Source organism: Choloepus didactylus, chromosome 6, assembly GCF_015220235.1.
Source record: "Choloepus didactylus isolate mChoDid1 chromosome 6, mChoDid1.pri, whole genome shotgun sequence".
NCBI lineage: Eukaryota > Metazoa > Chordata > Mammalia > Pilosa > Megalonychidae > Choloepus > Choloepus didactylus.
In genome coordinates this window covers 90,039,469-90,056,279 of record NC_051312.1, presented here as the reverse complement: position 1 = coordinate 90,056,279, position 16,811 = coordinate 90,039,469, and the positions used below count along the sequence as shown (strand labels likewise).

The following is a 16,811-nucleotide window of genomic DNA, read 5'->3' as shown; positions in this document are numbered from 1 at the left end:
TCCTTTGAGGAAACATTTGAGCAAACACCTGAAAGAAGGTGGAGTAGTTAATCCAGATATCTGAGGGAAGAGTGTCCCCAGCCAAAAAAAACTGCATTACCTATTCAAAAATTTGAGTTAAATGAAAACTTCCCTTTCACCCGTTCCCACCTCCTTGGTTTCATGGTCAGATCACGAAGAGCCTTCTAGGAAACCAACAGGATTTTAGCTTTTCCTCAGAGCCACTGGAGGGTTTTGAGGAGAAGAGTAATATGATCTGATTTTCATTTTGTAACAGAATCTTGGTTGGGAATAGACTGTGAAGGGGGTACATGGGCAGGCAAAACTATTAGAAGTCTATTTTAAAATTCAGGCAAAAGATAATAGTGGTTTAGAGATCGTAAGAAGTGATCTGATGAGATATACATATATTCACCATTCGTTCTTTTGTGCATTCACATTGACTTGTCCCTTCCTCTAGTTTATCTATTCTTTCTCCTGACTCTTCAAATCTGCTGTTGTGTGTCTCTAGTATATTTTTAATTTGATCAACAGTATCTTTTATTTCCATAAGGTCTATTTTTTAATTTACTCTTTCAAATTCTTCTTTACACTCTTCTAGATTCTTCTTGATGTCCTTTATGTCATTAGCCATCTTGCTGAAATTGTTTTGGAGATTTGTGTGTACTTCTTTAATTAATTGCTCCAAATTTTGTGTCTCTTCTGGTTTTTAATTTGTTCATTTGGCTTGTCTACATCTTCTAGGTTCTTCAAGTGCTTTATAATTTTCCATTGGCTTCGGGGCACTTGCTTGTCTTGATAAGGTTATTTTGGGAAATGCAGGATTATTTGCGCATTTATATATAATTTGGCAGAGTTACAGCTTGCTGGAGTGCAGTATCCCTACCCTACCAGCAGGTGGCGCTCTTGAGCCACCTTTTACTCTCAAAACGGTCTTTCCTGGTCTTCTGTGCACTGGGTGGGGTCCAAACCAGGTGGGGAACCAATCAGTGCACCAGTTCTCCATGTGCACTGGGAACTGCCTGCCCTGGGGCTGAGATGTGGGCAGGGAGTCTGCTCAAGGGCACCCTCCAGCACAAACATGCCCGGCTCCCTGGCTGCCATGCACCCACAAGCCTCTGGTGTGTGGGAGGGGCTCCTGATGCCTCTGTATGGTGCCCTCTCCTATCGCTGCTTCTTGCTGATGCACACCTAGGACTTCCGCAGGAGGAGAGCAAATGCTGCCTCCAGGGTTCCCTCATGGGAACTCCCAGCCATATGGCTGTGGAGGATCATCTTCCCAGCTAACTGCCAAGGTAGGTGCACAAGAGTGGAGACCCTCTGCTCACTCCCTTGCCTAGTGGCCGTTTCAGCACTGCCGCCCCAGGAGGCAGTCCCAGCCACACAAACTCACCCTATCCCTGGAGACACCATCCCTCCATGGTTTTTTCTTTTGTTTTGTTTTTCCCAACATCCCCACCATGTCTGTAGGGGTCCCTCTATGGCCGTTCACACCCCGAAACCACGCACCCAGGCATCCTCTGGCCCCTCTCTAGTTTCTTTGACAGAGGAGAAGCCTGCTCCACCTCACCCTCTCCACCATCTTTCCAGAAGTCTGATATATGTATATTTTACAGTAGAGCCAAAACTGTTTGCTGGAAGACTGGATAAGGGATATAAGAGGAAGAAGACAATCCAGGATTCCAAAAAGGAAGAATACAGGAGGTGTGTCAGAGCCGAAATAGTAGAAACTCAGTTTTGAACATACCAAGTTTAAATTACCTATCTAGACTCCAAGTGGAGAAGGGCAACTTGATATAAGAGTCTGTGTTCAAATGAGCAGTCCAAGCTAAAGACACAAATTTGATAGTTGTTAGAGTACACATGATACTTAAAACTGTAATACATAGATGAGATTACCAATTTGGAATACAGAGTTAATTTCCTGAAGTATTCAAAATAACTGGTTGGTCTTCCAGGAGATGACAGGCACTCACATTTCATGGGTGGGAAAATAACTACGGATGAAGATAAGTTAGTTTTATCAAAATTCCGAATTTAAGAGGGAACCAGGAATAGAACCTAGCTTCCTATCCATTAACACAAAGCTTTATTCTCTGGGTGTTCAGCTTGCTAATGCTGCCATTTTGCAAAATACCAGAAATGGATTGGCTTTTATAAAGGGGGTTTATTTGGTTACAAAGTTACAGTCTGAAGGCCATAAAGTGTACAAATTAAGGCATCAACACAAGTATACGTTCACTGGACGGCCAGTGGCATCTGGAAAAACTTTGTTAGCTGGGAAAGCACATGGCTGGCATCTGCTGATCTCAGGTTGTGTTCCAGCTCCTCTCTCAGCTCCTATGCATCCTTCAAAATGTTGTTCTTGGGATGTTTTGTCCTTCCTTAGCTTTCCGGAGCAAACTCTGGGCTAACATAAATCTGCTTTCAATGGCCATCTCCAAAATGTCTCTCTCAGTTGCTCTACAAAATGTCACTCACAGTGCTCTGAGGTCCTTCTGTTTGTGAGTTCTTTTATAGGGCTCCAGTGATTAAATCAAGATCCACGCTGAACGGGCAGGGTCACATTTACATGGAAACATTCAATCAAGAGGTCCCACCCTAATCAAAGGTGTCACTCACAGTTGGGTGGGTCACCTCTCCATGGAAACATTCAATCAAAAGGTTCCAACCTAATCAACATGAATACATTTTCCTCCACAAGATTTCATTACAGAACATGGCATTTTGGGGACCATAATACATCTGTTCCAATTTGCTAATGCTGCCATTTTGCAAAACATCAGAAATGGACTGGCTTTGATAAAGGGGTTTTTTTTTGTTACAAAGTTACCGTCTTAAGGCCATAAAGTGTCCAAGGTAAGGCATCAACAATAGGGTACCTTCACTGAAGGATGGCCATTGGCATCTGGAAAACCTCTGTTGGCTGGCAAGGCACGTGGCTGGCATCTGCTTGCTCCCAGATTGCATTTCAAAATTGCATTCTCCAAAATGTTGCTCTTAGGGCATTGTGTCCTCTCTCAGCAGCAGCTCCTCTTCAAAATGTCACTCTCAGTTGCTCTGAGCTCCTTCTGTCTGTGAACTCTTTTTATAGGGCTCCAGTGATTCAATAAAGACCCACCCTCAACGGGTGGAGTAATATCTCCACGGAAATTACCCAAACAAGTCTCACCCAGTTGATTGAGTCACATCTCCATGGAAACAGTCAATCAAAGACTCCAACCTAATCAACACCAATACATCTGCCCCCACAAAATTGCATCAGATAATGGTATTTTAGGGGACATAATACATCCAAACCAGCACAACATCCAAGCCAGCACACTGGGGATGTGATAACTTGCGTTTGAGTTGAACTACCTAAAAAGTAGGCAATATCTTAAACATTCTAATAGGCTGTCAAAAATAAATTTTTAAAAAACTCTAACACATAGCTTCTTTGTATCTACTGTGAATTAAGTAGAAATAAAAGAAAGCATAACTTAGAAACCAGAATTTCATATATTCTTTCAATAAAAATTTCCTTGTAAAACCAAGAAACAATACCACTAAACAGGTGGTTTAGTGACAAGAGCCAATTGGTCCTCTATTCTACACCCAGGGGCACATAATGATCATGAAACAATTTTTCATGTTTGTCATCACAGGTATAACAAGAAAAGGTGACATTAAGTTTACTAAGGAAAAGACTTCCCATCTCTTCCTCTGGTAGTTAAAAGTTACATAGCCCAACATGTGGTCCCAAGAGAGAGCTGTGCTGGGTTGAATGTGTTATGTACCCCATAAAAGACTATGTTCTTTTAATCTAACTCTTGTGCAGGCAGACCCACTGTGGGTAGGATCTTTTGATTAGGTTGTTTCACAGAGATGTGACTCACCCAACAGTCGGTGGGATCTTTTGATTAGATTACTTCTGTGGAGATGTGACCCCACTCATTCAAGGTGGTGTTAAATAGTTTACTGGAATCCTTAAGAGAGCTCAGGGACTGGGGAGAAATGCAGAAGTGTTGGACTTCCCCAACTGGGCTATTGCTGATTTTCCCGCAAATACTGAGGACTGCCAATTTAATGGGCTGGGCCTTCTATCGTGGGGCTTTTCCCTGTGAGGCCAGTTGCTGCAAGGGAGAGGCTAAGCCCACTTATAACTGTGCCTAGCAGTACCCCCCAGAGAGTCTCTTTGTTGCTCAGATGTGGCCCCCTCTCTCATTAAGCCCACTCGGCAGGTGAACTCACTGCCTTCCCCCCTTACATGGGACGTGACACCCAGGGATGTGAATGCTCCTTGCAATGCAGGAAATAACTCCTGGAGACAAGCCTGGACCCAGCACTGAGGGACTGAGAGGATCTTCTTGACCAAAAGGGGGAAGAGAGATGAAACAAAGTAAGGTTCCAGTGGCTGAGAGATTCCAAATGGAGTCGGGAGGTCACTCTAGAGGGTATTCTTATGCACCATACAGATATCACCTTTTAATCTTTATTGTATTAGAACAGCTACAGGGAAATACCTGAAGCCGTCAAACTGCAACCCAGTGACCTTGATTCTTGAAGATGACTGTGTAACTATGTAGATTGCATAGTGTGACTGTGACTGTGAAAACCTTGTAGCTCACACACCCTTTATCTAGCATATGGACAAATGAATGGAAAAAAGGGGACAAAAATTAGATGAAGAATAGGGTGGGATGGAGGGGACGGAAAGACTCAGGGGTTCTTTTTTGCTATTATTTTTATTTTTGAGTAAGGACAAGGTTCAAAAATTGATTCTGGTGATGAATGCACAACTATATGATCGTGCTGTGAATAACTGACTGTACACTGTGGATGACTATATGGGACATGAATATATCTCAATTAAACTGTATTTTTAAAAAAGTAAATGAACAATGGGGGAAGAGGGGAATGGGATGTTTCAGATGTTCTTTTTTTATTTTTATTTTTATTTTATTTTTTGGAGTAATGAAAATGCTCAAAGTTTGATTGTGGTGATGAAAGCACTACTATATAATAAGATACTGTGTGGCGGACTGGTGAGCTGTATGTTTTAGTTACTCCTCCAGGAAAGTAGGTAGAAAGCCAGGAAATGCATGGACTGGACACCACAGAGCAATCTGACTTTGGGCATACTTCATACAACACTCATGAAAATGTGGAACTGCTGAGATCAGTGAAATCTGTAAGTTTTTGCGGCCAGGGGACCCGCACCCCTCCCTGCCAGGCTCAGTCGCCTGGGAGGAGAGGCTGTCAGCTCCGGGAAGGAGAAGGGAGAACCGCAGTGGCAGCCCTTATCGGAAACTCATTCTACTGATCCAAACTCCAACCATAGATAGACTGAGACCAGACACCAGAGAATCTGAGAGCAGCCAGCCTAGCAGAGAGGAGACAGACATAGAAAAAAACAGCATGAAAAACTCCAAAATAAAAGCGGAGGATTTTTGGAGTTCTGGTGAACATAGAAAGAGGAAGGGCAGAACTCAGGCCCTCACGCTCATATGCAAATCCCGAAGAAAAGCTGATCTCTCTGCCCTGTGGACCTTTCCTTAATGGCCCTAATTGCTTTCTCTCTTAGCATTTCAATAACCCATTAGATCTGTGAGGAGGGCCCTTTTTTTTTTTTAATCCTTTTTTCTTTTTCTAAAACAATTACTCTAAGAAGCCCAATACAGAAAGCTTCAAAGACTTCCAATTTGGGCAGGTCAAGACAAGAGCAGAACTAAGAGAGCTCTGAGACAAAAGGCAATAATCCAGTGGCTGAGAAATTTTACTAAACACCAAAACTTCCCAAGAAAAGGGAGGTGTCCGCTCACAGCCATCATCCTGGTGGACAGGAAACACTCCTGCCCATCGCCAGCCCCATAGCCTAGAGCTGCCCCAGACAACCCAGTGTGACGGAAGTGCTTCAAATAACGGCACACTCCACAAAACTGGGCGTGGACATTAGCCTTCCCTGCAACCTCAGCTGATTGTCCCAGAATTGGGAAGGTGGAGCAGTGTGAATTAACAAAGCCCCATTCAGCCATCATTTCAGCAGACTGGGAGCCTCCCTACACAGCCCAGCAGCCCAGAACCACCCTGGGGGGACGGCACTCACATGTGACATAGCACAGTCATCCCTCAACAGAGGACCAGGGGGTGCACGGCCTGGAAGAGGGACTCACTCGCAAGTCTCAGGAGCCATATGCCAATACCAAGGACTTGTGGGTCAGTGGCAGAGACAAACTGTGGCAGGACTGAACTGAAGGATTAGACTATTGCAGCAGCTTTAAAACTCCAGGATCACCAGGGAGATTTGATTGTTAGAGCCACCCCCACTCCCTGACTGCCCAGAAACACGCCCCATATACAGGGCGGGCAACACCAACTACACACGCAAGCTTGGTAAACCATTTGGACCCCACAAGAATCACTCCCCCACTCACCACAAAGGCAAAACAGGGGAGAACTGGCTTGTGGAGAACAGGTGGCTCGTGGACGCCACCTGCTGGTTAGTTAGAGAAAGTGTACTCCACGAAGCTGTAGATCTGATAAATTAGAGATAAGAACTTCAATTGGTCTACAAATCCTAAAAGAACCCTATCAAGTTCAGCAAATGCCACGAGGCCAAAAACAACAGAAAATTATAAAGCATATGAAAAAAACAGACGATATGGATAACCCAAGCCCAAGCACCCAAACTAAAAGATCAGAGGAGACACAGCACCTAGAGCAGCTACTCAAAGAACTAAAGATGAACAATGAGACCATAGTACAGGATACAAAGGATATCAAGAAGACCCTAGAAGAGCATAAAGAAGACACTGCAAGACTAAATAAAAAAATAGACAATCTTATGGAAATTAAAGAAACTGCTGACCAAATTAAAAACATTCTGGACACTCATAGTACAACACTAGAGGAAGTTGAACAACGAATCAGTGACCTGGAAGATGACAGAATGGAAAATGAAAGCATAAAAGAAAGAATGGGGAAAAAATTTGAAAAAATCGAAATGGACTTCAGAGATATGATAGATAATATAAAACGTCCTAATATAAGACTCATTGGTGTTCTAGAAGGGGAAGAAAAGGGTAAAGATCTAGGAAGAGTATTCAAAGAAATTGTTGGGGAAAACTTCCCAAATCTTCTAAACAACATAAATACACAAATCATAAATGCTCAGCGAACTCCAAATAGAATAAATCCAAATAAACCCACTCCGAGACATATTCTGATCACACTGTCAAACACGGAAGAGAAGGAGCAAGTTCTGAAAGTAGCAAGAGAAAAGCAATTCACCACATACAAAGGAAACAGCATAAGACTAAGTAGTGACTACTCAGCAGCCACCATGGAGGCGAGAAGGCAGTGGCACCATATATTTAAAATTCTGAGTGAGAAAAATTTCCAACCAAGAATACTTTATCCAGCAAAGCTCTCCTTCAAATTTCAGGGAGAGCTTAAATTTTTCACAGACAAACAAATGCTGAAAGAATTTGCTTACAAGAGACCTGCCCTACTGGAGATACTAAAGGGAGCCCTACAGACAGAGAAACAAAGAAAGGACAGAGAGACTTGGAGAAAGGTTCAGTACTAAAGAGATTCGGTATGGGTACAATACAGGATATTAATAGAGAGAGGGGAAAAATATATATGACAAACATAAACCAAAGGATAAGATGGCTGATTCAAGAAATGTCTTCACGGTTATAACGTTGAATGTAAATGGATTAAACTCCGCAATTAAAAGATATAGATTTGCAGAATGGATCAAAAAAAATGAACCATCAATATGTTGCATACAAGAGACTCATCTTAGACACAGGGACACAAAGAAACTGAAAGTGAAAGGATGGAAAAAAATATTTCATGCAAGCTAAAGCCAATAGAAAGCAGGTGTAGCAATATTAATCTCAGATAAAATAGACTTTAAATGAAGGGATGTTTTGAGAGACAAAGAAGGCCACTACATACTAATAAAAGGGGCAATTCAACAAGAAGAAATAAAAATCGTAAATGTCTATGCACCCAATCAAGGTGCCACAAAATACATGAGAGAAACACTGGCAAAACTAAAGGAAGCAATTGATGTTTCCACAATAATTGTGGGAGACTTCAACACATCACTCTCTCCTATACCTAGATCAACCAGACACAGGACCAATAAGGAAACTGAAAACCTAAACAATCTGATAAATGAATTAGATTTAACAGACATATACAGGACATTACATCCCAAATCATCAGGATACACATATTTTTCTAGTGCTCACGGAACTTTCTCCAGAACAGATCATATGCTGGGACATAAAACAAGCCTCAGTAAATTTAAAAAGATTGAAATTATTCAAAGCACATTCTCTGACCACAATGGAATACAATTAGAAGTCAATAACCATCAGAGACTTAGAAAATTCACAAATACCTGGAGGTTAAACAACACACTCCTAAACAATCAGTGGGTTAAAGAAGAAATAGCAAGAGAAATTGCTAAATATATAGAGGTGAATGAAAATGAGAACACAACATACCAAAACCTATGGGATGCAGCAAAAGCAGTGCTAAGGGGGAAATTTATAGCACTAAATGCATATATTAAAAAGGAAGAAAGAGCCAAAATCAAAGAACTAATGGATCAACTCAAGAAGCTAGAAAATGAACAGCAAACCAATCCTAAAACAAGTAGAAGAAAAGAAATAACAAGGATTAAAGCAGAAATAAATGACATAGAGAACAAAAAAACAATAGAGAGGATAAATATCACCAAAAGTTGGTTCTTTGAGAAGATCAACAAGACTGACAAGCCCCTAGCTAGACTGACAAAATGAAAAAGAGAGAAGACCCATATAAACAAAATAATGAATGAAAAAGGTGACATAACTGCAGATCCTGAAGAAATTAAAAAAATTATAAGAGGATACTATGAACAAATGTATGGCAACAAACTGGATAATGTAGAGGAAATGGACAAGTTCCTGGAAACATATGAACAACCTAGACTGACCAGAGAAGAAACAGAAGACCTCAATCAACCCATCACAAGCAAAGAGATCCAATCAGTCATCAAAAATCTTCCCACAAATAAATGCCCAGGGCCAGATGGCTTCACAGGGGAATTCTACCAAACTTTCCAGAAAGAACTGACACCAATCTTACTCAAACTCTTTCAAAACATTGAAGAAAAGGGAACACTACCTAACTCATTTTATGAAGCTAACATCAATCTAATACCAAAACCAGGCAAAGATGCTACAAAAAAGGAAAACTACCGGCCAATCTCCCTAATGAATATAGATGCAAAAATCCTCAACAAAATACTTGCAAATCGAATCCAAAGACACATTAAAAATATCATACACCATGACCAAGTGGGGTTCATTCCAGGCATGCAAGGATGGTTCAACATAAGAAAATCAATCAATGTATTACAACACATTAACAAGTCAAAAGGGAAAAATCAATTGATCATCTCAATAGATGCTGAAAAAGCATTTGACAAAATCCAACATCCGTTTTTGATAAAAACACTTCAAAAGGTAGGAATTGAAGGAAACTTCCTCAACATCATAAAGAGCATATATGAAAAACCCACAGCCAGCATAGTACTCAATGGTGAGAGACTGAAAGCCTTCCCTCTAAGATCAGGAACAAGACAAGGATGCCCGCTGTCACCACTCTTATTCAACATTGTGCTGGAAGTGCTAGCCAGGGCAATCCGGCAAGACAAAGAAATAAAAGGCATCCAAATTGGAAAAGAAGAAGTAAAACTGTCATTGTTTGCAGATGATATGATCTTATATCTAGAAAACCCTGAGAAATCGACGATACAGCTACTAGAGCTAATAAACAAATTTAGCAAAGTAGCGGGATACAAGGTTAATGCACATAAGTCAGTAATGTTTCTATATGCTAGAAATGAACAAACTGAAGAGACACTCAAGAAAAAGATACCATTTTCAATAGCAACTAAAAACATCAAGTACCTAGGAATAAACTTAACCAAAGATGTAAAAGACCTATACAAAGAAAACTACATAACTCTACTAAAAGAAATAGAAGGGGACCTTAAAAGATGGAAAAATATTCCATGTTCATGGATAGGAAGACTAAATGTCATTAAGATGTCAATTCTACCCAAACTCATCTACAGATTCAATGCAATCCCAATCAAAATTCCAACAACCTACTTTGCAGACTTGGAAAAGCTAGTTATCAAATTTATGTGGAAAGGGAAGATGCCTCGAATTGCTAAAGACACTCTAAAAAAGAAAAACGAAGTGGGAGGACTTACACTCCCTGACTTTGAAGCTTATTATAAAGCCACAGTTGCCAAAACAGCATGGTACTGGCACAAAGATAGACATATAGATCAATGGAATAGAATTGAGAATTCAGAGATAGACCCTCAGATCTATTGCTGACTGATCTTTGATAAGGCCCCCAAAGTCACTGAACTGAGTCATAATGGTCTTTTTCAACAAATGGGGCTGGGAGAGTTGGATATCCATATCCAAAAGAATGAAAGAGGACCCCTACCTCACACCCTACACAAAAATTAACTCAAAATGGACCAAAGATCTCAATATAAAAGAAAGTACCATAAAACTCCTAGAAGATAATGTAGGAAAACATCTTCAAGACCTTGTGTTAGGTGGCCACTTCCTAGACTTTACACCCAAAGCACAAGCAACAAAAGAAAAAATAGATAAATGGGAATTCCTCAAGCTTAGAAGTTTCTGCACCTCAAAGGAATTTCTCAAAAAGGTAAAGAGGCAGCCAACTCAATGGGAAAAAATTTTTGGAAATCATGTATCTGACAAAAGACTGATATCTTGCATATATAAAGAAATCCTACAACTCAATGACAATAGTACAGACAGCCCAATTATAAAATGGGCAAAAGATATGAAAAGACAGTTCTCTGAAGAGCAAATACAAATGGCCAAGAAACACATGACAAAATGTTCAGCTTCACTAGCTATTAGAGAGATGCAAATTAAGACCACAATGAGATACCATCTAACACCGATTAGAATGGCTGCCATTAAACAAACAGGAAACTACAAATGCTGGAGGGGATGTGGAGAAATTGGAACTCTTATTCATTGTTGGTGGGACTGTATAATGGTTCAGCCACTCTGGAAGTCAGTCTGGCAGTTCCTTAGAAAACTAGAAATAAAGTTACCATTCGATCCAGCGATTGCACTTCTCAGTATATACCCGGAAGATGGAAGATCGGAGAGAAGTGACATGAACAGATATCTGCACGCCAATGTTCATAGCAGCATTATTCACAATTGCCAAGAGATGGAAACAACCCAAATGTCCTTCAACAGATGAGTGGATAAATAAAATGTGGTATATATACACGATGGAATACTACACGGCAGAAAGAAGGAACGATCTCGTGAAACATATGACAACATGGATGAACCTTGAAGACATAATGCTCAGCGCAATAAGCCAGGCACAGAAAGAGAAATATTATATGCTACCACTAATGTGAACTTTGAAAAATGTAAACCGAATGGTTTATAATGTAGAATGTAGGGGAACTAGCAATAGAGAGCAATTAAGGAAGGGGGAACAGTAATGCAAGAAGAACAGATATGCTATTTAACGTTCTGGGGATGTCCAGGAATGATTATGGTCTGTTAATTTCTGATGGATATAGTAGGAACAAGTTCACAGAAATGTTGCTATATTATGTAACTTTCTTGGGGTAAAGTAGGAACAGATTGGAAGTAAAGCAGTTATCTTAGGTTAGTTGTCTTTTTCTTACTCCCTTGTTATGGTCTCTTTGAAATGTTCTTTTATTGTATGTTTTTCTTTTTCTTTTTTTTTTTTTTTTTTTTTTTTTTTTTTTTTTTTTTTTTCCATACAGTTGATTTAAAAAGGAAGAAAAGGTTAAAAAAAAGAGGAAAAGAAAAAAAGGAAAAAAATACGTAGTACCCCCCTTGAGGAGCCTGTGGAGCATGCAGGGGTATTGGCCTACCCCCACCTCAGTGGTTGCTAATATGACCACAGACATAGGAAACTGGTGGTTTGATGGGTTGAGCCCTCTACCGTAGGTTTTACCCTTGGGAAGACGGTTGCTGCAAAGGAGAGGCTAGGCCTCCCTATAATTGTGCCTAAGAGCCTCCTCCCGAATGCCTCTTTGTTGCTCAGATGTGGCCCTCTCTCTCTGGCTAAGCCAACTTGAAAGGTGAAATCACTGCCCTCCCCCCTACGTGGGATCAGACACCCAGGGGAGTGAATCTCCCTGGCAACGTGCAATATGACTCCCGGGGAGGAATGTAGACCTGGCATCATGGGACGGAGAACATCTTCTTGACCAAAAGGGGGATGTGAAAGGAAATGAAATAAGCTTCAGTAGCAGAGAGATTCCAAAACGAGCCGAGAGGTCACTCTGGTGGGCACTCTTACGCACACTTTAGACAACCCTTTTTAGGTTCTAAAGAATTGGGGTAGCTGGTGGTAGATACCTGAAGCTATCAAACTACAACCCAGAACCCATGAATCTCGAAAACAATTGTATAAAAATGTAGCTTATGAGGGGTGACAATGGGATTGGGAAAACCATAAGGACCACACTCCCCTTTGTCTAGTTTATGGATGGATGAGTAGAAAAATAGGGGAAGGAAACAAACAAACAAACATACAAAGGTACCCAGTGTTCTTTTTTACTTCAATTGCTCTTTTTTACTTTAATTATTATTCTTGTTATTTTTGTGTGTGTGCTAATGAAGGTGTCAGGGATTGATTTAGGTGATGAATGTACAACTACGTAATGGTACTGTGAACAATCGAATGTACGATTTGTTTTGTATGGCTGCATGGTATGTGAATATATCTCAATAAAATGAAGATTAAAAAAATATAAAAATAAAAAAAAATAAAAAATAAATTAAAAAAAAAAAGATACTGTGAACAACTGATTGTACACTTTGAATGACGGCATGTTATGTGATTATATCTCAATAAAATTGCATTTTAAAAAAAAAAGAGAGAGAGAGAGCTAAGGGAGAGAGAGAGAGCGCTCAGAGCCGACACAGACCCAGATGCTTGGAGATGCTAAGCTAAGAGACGAAGCCCAGAGTTTGCCCCAGAAGAAGCTGAGAGAGACATTTTGGAGAGAAGCTAAGATAGGTAATTCAGAGTTTTCCCCCAGGAGAAGCAAGCAAGGATCCACAGGAGCTCCAACAAAAGCCCAGAGACATTTTGGAGAAAGTCACTGAAACCAGAAGCTAAACCTGGTAGAGAAGGTTCAGCAGAGCCAGCCATGTGCCTTCCCATGTGACAGAGGAACCCAGACGCCATTGGTCTTTCCTCAGAGAAGGTTATTTATCTCTTGATGCCTTAATTTGGATATTTTCATGGCCTTAAAACTGTAAGTTTGCAACCTAATAAATCCCCTTTGAAAAAGTCAATCCATTTCTGATATATTGCATCTCAGCAGCTTTAGCAAACCAAAACAGGAGCCTATGAACAGACTTCACTCAATCATGATTGTAGAAGAGGATAAAGTCTCAGACTTTCATCTAAAGAAAAGTTTTTACATCATGATCATCAACCAGTCCCCCATGACTATTATCACTGTTAACATTATAGTTCTAATAATAATTACTATAATTTACCAAATATCCAAAATGTGCTAAGCATTATATTAATTACTATTATCAGAGACAATACTGGAGTAAGGTCACAGAATATTCATGAAGGTAATCAAAGATTGATTATACAGAAGTACATTAAAAATTTAAAATACTCTGGTATTGTTATATATTGCTAGTGATATATAACCAATAAGTAAGCAGAAGACCAAACCGTTTCATTTTCATCCTGGGCACATAGAAAGACTACATTTCTCAGGCCTCTTTTCACTAAAAAGAACAGTGCAATTGATTTATGGCCAATGGAATGAGGTAGGATCGATGTGAACTATTTCCATTAAAAAATCTCCCACAAGCAATCTTCTCTCTTGCAGTGCCAGAGGCCATTTGCTGAGGACAGCACATTCCATGATAGAAGGAACCTGGAAACCTAAGCCACTACTTGGAGAAGAGCTGCCAAGACAGTACTGGGTATAGAAAACCTGCACTGAACTTAGTGTCAGAAATTTATTATGTTAAGCCACTGAGATTTGGAGCATTTGTTATGGTAGGTAGCAGAAAATATTCAGATTAATACAACTATTTTTAAAATATGCAATGGTTAGAATGAAAAACGAGAATGAAATAAAATTATATGAAGATGACAGAATTTGGAGTCCTTATCATCATCCTTAAAAATTATTTTAATGCTATTTACTATGGGAAGGTTCTATATTATATACTTTCTACTTCTTAATCTTCTTCAGTTATTGAATTTTTTTAATGAGTATATAAAGGTATCGTAATTCTAAAAAGAAAAAAGTTGTTAAACTACTGCTTTAGTAATGATTTTTTAAAAGTAATTAAAACTAAAAAGATTTTTTACCTTTGCCACAGGCAAATTAAAATAAGTCCTCAGTACCTTTTATTAAAATAACGCCACTTTTTGCTAACATAAATAAATCTTTACTTACATCTTACAAAGTATTATCATGTCATCTCAACTGATCCTCATAAAAATCTGTCTTGCCTATTTCCTAAGACATCATTATCTCCACTTTACAGACGGAAAAAATGAGGTTCAAAAAGCCATGACCATTATCGAAAGTCCCACAGCTATTAAATAGCTAAGCTAAAGCTAGTACCAATGTAGTTTCAATCCTAATCCAATGTTCCTGTCATTATACCATGCTTCTTCTTACATCATTTTACCTAAGCCAATTGAATACATCACAATGCCTTTCATTCAATATGTATTCAAAATTATGGTTGTGATTTTGAATTGAGTACTATTCTACTCTTAGAACTGTCACTTACAGAATACTCACAGCACAATAAATGAAAGTGAATTAGAAGAAACCATGCCACTCTTTAAAAATGACCCCATAAACACAAAGAATTACAGAAATAAGAAGACATAAACCAGGATACTATTTTAGTATTATTTTTTAAAAATAATTACATTTAAAGGAAAAGAAAAATTAATAGAGGACAGTGGATTCATACACAATCTATTTTAAATGCTAGGAACTCCTACATGGGACATGCCTCCCAGGGATGTAAAGTATACATCTCTCTGGCTACATGGGACATGACTCCCAGGGGTGAGTCTGGATCGGGTGTCATGAGATTGAGAAAGCATTCTTGGACCAAAAGGGGGAAGAGAAATGAAACAAAATAAAGTTTAGCGGCTGACATTTCAAATGGAGTCAAGAGGTCATTCTGGAGGTTACTCTTATTCATGCTACAGATATCACTTTTTAGTTTTCATTGTATTAGAACAGCTAGAAGGAAATACCTGAAACTGCTGAACAGTAATCCAGTAGCCTTGATTCTTGAAGATGATCTTCTAACTATATAGCTTATACAGTGTGACTATGTGATTGTGCAAACCTTGTGGCTCAGACTCCCTTTATCCAGTGTATGGACAGATGAGTAGAACAATGGTGACAAAAAAAGATGGTTTGGGTGTTGTTTTTTACTTTTAATTTTTATTCTTATTTTTATTTTATATTTTTATTTTTGGAGTAATGAAAATGTTCAAAAATAGATTGGGGTGATGAAGGAACAACCATATGATGATACTGTGAACAACTGATTGTACACTTTGGATGACTGTATGGTATGTGACTATATCTCAATAAAACTGCAGGAAAAAATGCTAGGAACTGGAATAAAGATATTAGGCAACTAACATTCATAAAGGAATAGTAAATTTATCAATTTAAGTCTCAGTTATCTGAAAGAATTATCTATGTGCATGTCTCTGTAATATATATGACAACCACTCATAAGCTCTTTTCATATAGCATGACAATTTAGCTTTCCAATAAGCAAAAGTAACACAAGGCACTGAAAATCACTTGTGTTACAAAAGAATAAAAATGAGATGTAACAATCTGTGTGGACAAACTCCACAGATTGCCTTACCTTTATGTATCTTTTCAGTATTACACAAGTGAAGTGTGAAGTAGGTATCAAGGAGTCGATGGCCATTTCTATTAACAATATTCCGAGCAGCAATGTTCCGAAGATGTCGAAGACGCCGCTAAAAAATAATGAAAAGGGGGCATTCAGCTCTTTCTTCCCATAAAATTTTCTGACAGTCACAATTCAAAAACAAAATATAATAAATGTAATAAGTTGTGCCAGTCATTTGTTACTCATTGCCAGTCTCTCATTTATGCCCCAGCATCCTTTCTGTCAATTGTAATTACACCCGCCTATCTCATTTAAAAGGTTGTTTTGAGCATGAAATGACAACAGATAGAATATATTTTTGAAAAGCATAAATGTCATATAAGTGCTACAAACATGCAGATTAGCATTAAAATTTCTTGGAACATAAACTAAGTAATAATTTGCTTTTTTCCAAGAAGGATGCTAGTAGAAATGTAAAGTCCATCTCATACCAACAGAAAATCAGTAGTTATTACATATAACTGTCCCTACTGCTAGTTTAGTCTGCATGCCAGATCATCCATATAACCAGGAAAAGAAGCCAAAGCCAATAATAATAATAATAATAACAACAACAACAACTCACTGGTCACTCCATCCAACCAATAACCCAAGGGTTGTAAGCTTAAATCAAATTCTCACTTCACTAGCAGTCAACTGGTCTCTATTTCTTAATCAGGCCCGCTTCCTAACAATTTCTCCAGTAGAATGCTTGAGTGTATTTGGAATCACAAGTGTTGGAAATGCAAAAGGTCCATAATCAACAGCAGAAATCAACAAATATAT

The 16,811-nt window shown here is 39.1% G+C and overlaps 1 protein-coding gene across 2 annotated transcripts in view; it reads right to left on the bottom strand.

The window, feature by feature from the left end:
- UVRAG (UV radiation resistance associated) overlaps positions 1-16,811 on the bottom strand; it is a 421,213-nt gene that overhangs the window by 388,116 nt on the left and 16,286 nt on the right. For both annotated transcript variants that reach the window (XM_037840712.1, XM_037840711.1), the window contains exon 2: positions 15,996-16,113. In XM_037840712.1, the coding sequence (XP_037696640.1) occupies positions 15,996-16,113 (118 nt within the window). The remainder of the gene's footprint in view (positions 1-15,995; positions 16,114-16,811) is intronic.